The sequence below is a fragment of the Sinocyclocheilus grahami genome, unplaced genomic scaffold (genome assembly GCF_001515645.1).
Source record: "Sinocyclocheilus grahami isolate Dianchi unplaced genomic scaffold, SAMN03320097.WGS_v1.1 scaffold251.1, whole genome shotgun sequence".
NCBI classification, from domain to species: domain Eukaryota; kingdom Metazoa; phylum Chordata; class Actinopteri; order Cypriniformes; family Cyprinidae; genus Sinocyclocheilus; species Sinocyclocheilus grahami.
In genome coordinates this window covers 1,140,207-1,144,158 of record NW_015505430.1, presented here as the reverse complement: position 1 = coordinate 1,144,158, position 3,952 = coordinate 1,140,207, and the positions used below count along the sequence as shown (strand labels likewise).

Below are 3,952 nucleotides of genomic sequence, written 5' to 3'. Positions count from 1 at the left end.
TAATACTTTTGGGTAAAAAATCTAAAAATGTGAAAGCCCAAATCGAACCGGTTTCGTGGAATGACACATTTATCATTTGTAATCATTAGCAACTTATGACTGAACATTGTTATTAATTGTAGAAACATGGTAGCCTATATACGCATATGTGTACTAATTTGAAACATAGTCAAATAATATTTTAGTAGGCTGCTTGTTTTGAGCCAAAACGCGTAAAAAAAAGTTGCGAGCAGGCCAGAATACTATAAAGTAATGTCTTTCATGCGCAGGGAATGTGAGAGCGACGCGTGCGCTACAGTACCGCACTATGAGCGCGTGAGTTATGCCACTGGAGAGGAAGCACATCGCCACCTGAGAGAACATTTACAACCACTGCTGAGAATTACAAACTGAAGGAGGAGAAAAAGAAACGCAATCACTTAACTGACAAATGGAGAGTCACAACTATCTGCTGTTGTTCAAGATCACTGTTCTTCTCAAAGGTGAGTTTAGCCAGTTTGAGTGTTTAATTGCATTGATTTGTGCTGTATGCTTTCTCATGTGATGTTGATTAAAATATATATTTTTTGACGTTTAAAATGTAAAGCTGTCATCTGTACGATCCCTCCACTTACACTTTTGTAACACAAGCTGTTGACTGTGACCCCAAGGACATTATTTATTTGTTCAGCTTAAGTCCTTTTCTACCACAGATTTACGTTATACTGTACAGTAATTACTGATGTGGCACAGTTAAGTTTAAGAATAGATTTGATTGTATTTAATTACAGTGTAAAGCATGAAAATCTTTTTATCTAATCATATTCACTTTCCTTGTAGTAGTCTTTTTTACTGGAATTTCTTACATTATAGAGTTACAGTATATCCCCTATTAACTGACTACATCAAGACTTGGAGATTGTGAGGGAGACTTTTGTTTACATTCGACACTGGCAGAAGCTAAGATTTTAGATAAAGTAGCCTACTTATCGTGGCACTATTAGGTATACAACATCACATATCTGGACAAATTACTGTAAACGCTAGAAATACTGCTTTAATGGACCACAGCAGTTGCAGTTGAAGTATTTCCAGACTCTAGTCAAGTTTATTGCTACTAGCCATTCTGTACACACTCATCATACTAGCTGTTTGTATGCATTGTGTCAGCTAGACCACATACTAGTCATGCAGTCATGCCCTAATGGTTAGAGAGTCTGACTTGTAACCTGAAGGTTGCGGGGTTTGAGTCTCAGATCCGGCAGGAATTGTCGGTGAGAGGAGTGAATAACTAGCGCTCTCTTCCACCCTCAAAACCAGGACTGAGGTGAGACCCTTGTGCAAGGCACGAACCCCCAACTGCTCCCCGTGCGCTGCAGCAATATGGCTGCCGGGTGTGTGTGTGTGTGTGTTCACTACTGTGTGTGCGCACTTGGATGGGTTAAATGCAGAGCACAAATTCTGAGTATGGGTCAACATATTTGTCCACACTACTGTAGGTGTTGGTGTCTATTTTTGAGCATGCTGTGGCCGCTGATGGATTCTGCAGATGCTCTGTGATGAGCAAGCTCTCTTGTGTTCGGCTATGTTCTTCTGTGATTTAGATGGAGAACACAGGTGTGGACTCTGGGAATTCCACCCCCCTTGCCCTCTCCATTTCTCCCTGCATTTCTCACTCTCAAACCATTCGACCCCACCACTTATAGGAGAGTGGATTGAGACATAACATGAAAAATAAAGACAACATGAAGCAGAAAAGGAAAACTAGTAGACAGAAGAAATCCACTAAAATGGTTATCAGTAGCAGATGCAGTATATTAAATCTGTTTGGATAGAAGTGTGACTTGAAGACTGAAAGAAACTGACGTGAGAATCCTTGGAATTTGCTTTACACAACATTGCAGAAAGTGAGGGTGAATGAGAGTCTGTTTAAACTCAGGAAGGGTCAGTAATATGGCATTCATTTTTGATATTAATGTAAAATAAACTAAAATGCAATTCATACAATGAGTTGAAAGACATCTTGTATGATGAACATGTTTTTAATGTTTATTTTTCTGAAGTGAAATTCAGAAAGCTTTTAAAATACAGATAATTTGATATTTTTTATGACAAATAAGGTTAGTTCAGGTTGTAAAATTACATGTGAAGTGAATCCCCAAAAACCTAATGATATTTATTAAAACTGATATTAAACAATATAAATATATTTGTTAATTAATCATTCATGATATTTCTAAAAATATATATATATTCAAAAACATTTTTGAGAATAATGATTAAGATGTGTACACTCACGTGTTCAAGACATGAGGAAAATGTTTTACTCTAATGTTTTATATTTGTTTTACTCTATGGATTCATCTGATGTGAAAGTGTATCTATTTTACGCTTTGGCAAACTGGTGGCAAATTCATATCTTTTGAGTTGTATGAAAACGTATGATTTTTAGAAGAAAAAAACGAAACATGAAGGTCCACCTCTAAGCCGACCCCTAAACCTAGCCTTCAGGGGGCTGTAAGCAGATTGGACGAAAAATATATTAATTAATACAAAATTCAAACACAATTAAGCCACCAATTCACCAAATCAGAAAATATTCACACAAATTGCCATGACATTGTGTTGTTTACATCAATTTTAGTTACTTTAGAGTCTTTGAAAAATTCTCAAAAAAAAGTATAAAAGTTCTTTAGTGGGTTTCTTAGTAACATGTTCTCTCTCAGTAATGTGTCCCATATGTGTTCCACATATTAGTCATGCTAGCATGACTGAGCTGTACATTTGCATTTCTAATAAGACTCATTCAAAGTGATGTCCATCCAGTGGTGGGTGAAAATGACTGTCTCAATGTGGTGTAGGAATGTATTTATGTTTAAGTGTATGTGTTTTTGTGTGTAAGGAGTGAAAGAATCTGGACTGCTTTTCCAGACTGTTCACCACCAAGCTACATAAATGTTTACAGTTGTCATGACAGAGCCCTGGAGGCATGGACCAAGAAAACCCACAGAGCTGAAAAAGAGGACCAAAGATCCTTTACATCTCTTTCACAGATAGAACCAAACATTGATGAATAAGAGCAAAACAAGTGTAAATAAGAAGAATGAGAAGAGGGGAGTATTTAGAGGCTGGGTTTTGATGGGGATAATTTGGCAAAGATAAATGACCCCCAAAAGCCACTTTTGGATGCTTAAATCACACTTAAACATGTTTGAATGTCAATGGGTCTGATGACTGAACTCTTCTCAGAACTAACGTCTCGGTTACTTGTGTAACCCTCGTTCCTTGAAGGAGGGAACAGAGACATTACTGGGATCTCGCCCGAGAGCCCAATCACCTTCGAGTGTTAACTAAACAAGCCAATGACAGTTGGCGTTTGTGTTTCGCCACGCGCACCCCGCCCTGCAGCGCGGGTAAAAAAGGAGAGTGCGTGCAAACGCACATCAGTTTTTCGCTGAGGAGCCGAGACTACGAATTGGGATCCGTATGGAAAACGCCACTATTGCTGACCCCCTCCAGTGCCCTGCGGAAGCCGGCAAGTCCCCCCACACCAGTTGGGGCAGAAGATAGGACAGGGCTAAGCAGAGGTGTCTGCCACTGCTGTTCCGTACAGTGGTACATTGGATAACACTGGGAAAGCGTACCCAGTTGGGAACGCTAGGGAAGCCACATCCTGCGCATAGGAGGTATCATGTGGAATTACACATATGGACTGGCCCAGGGCAGTGCTACATATGGAAGTCACTGCGGTAGACTCAACCCGCCTGGGGTGAGATGACTATGCAGCAGAGATGGCAGAGAACGACTGCCAGGGAAAGACACAGGCTTACCGTGAGGGGAGCTGTACCGTGGAAGAATACACATGTGGGATCACCCGAAGGGGGAATCACTACACACGGGCACCTAGCCCAGCACAAGGGCTGACCTTGGGCATGCACACGAGTGCTGAGCCTGGCGTCTGGCGCTCCGCCAC

The 3,952-nt window shown here is 40.5% G+C and overlaps 1 protein-coding gene across 1 annotated transcript in view; it reads left to right on the top strand.

Moving 5' to 3' along the window:
- Positions 1-3,952, top strand: part of LOC107598435 (integrin alpha-10-like) — a 52,641-nt gene that overhangs the window by 5,349 nt on the left and 43,340 nt on the right. The window contains exon 2 of the mRNA XM_016289772.1: positions 270-482. Within this exon, the coding sequence (XP_016145258.1) occupies positions 431-482 (52 nt within the window). The 5' untranslated portion in view covers positions 270-430. The remainder of the gene's footprint in view (positions 1-269; positions 483-3,952) is intronic.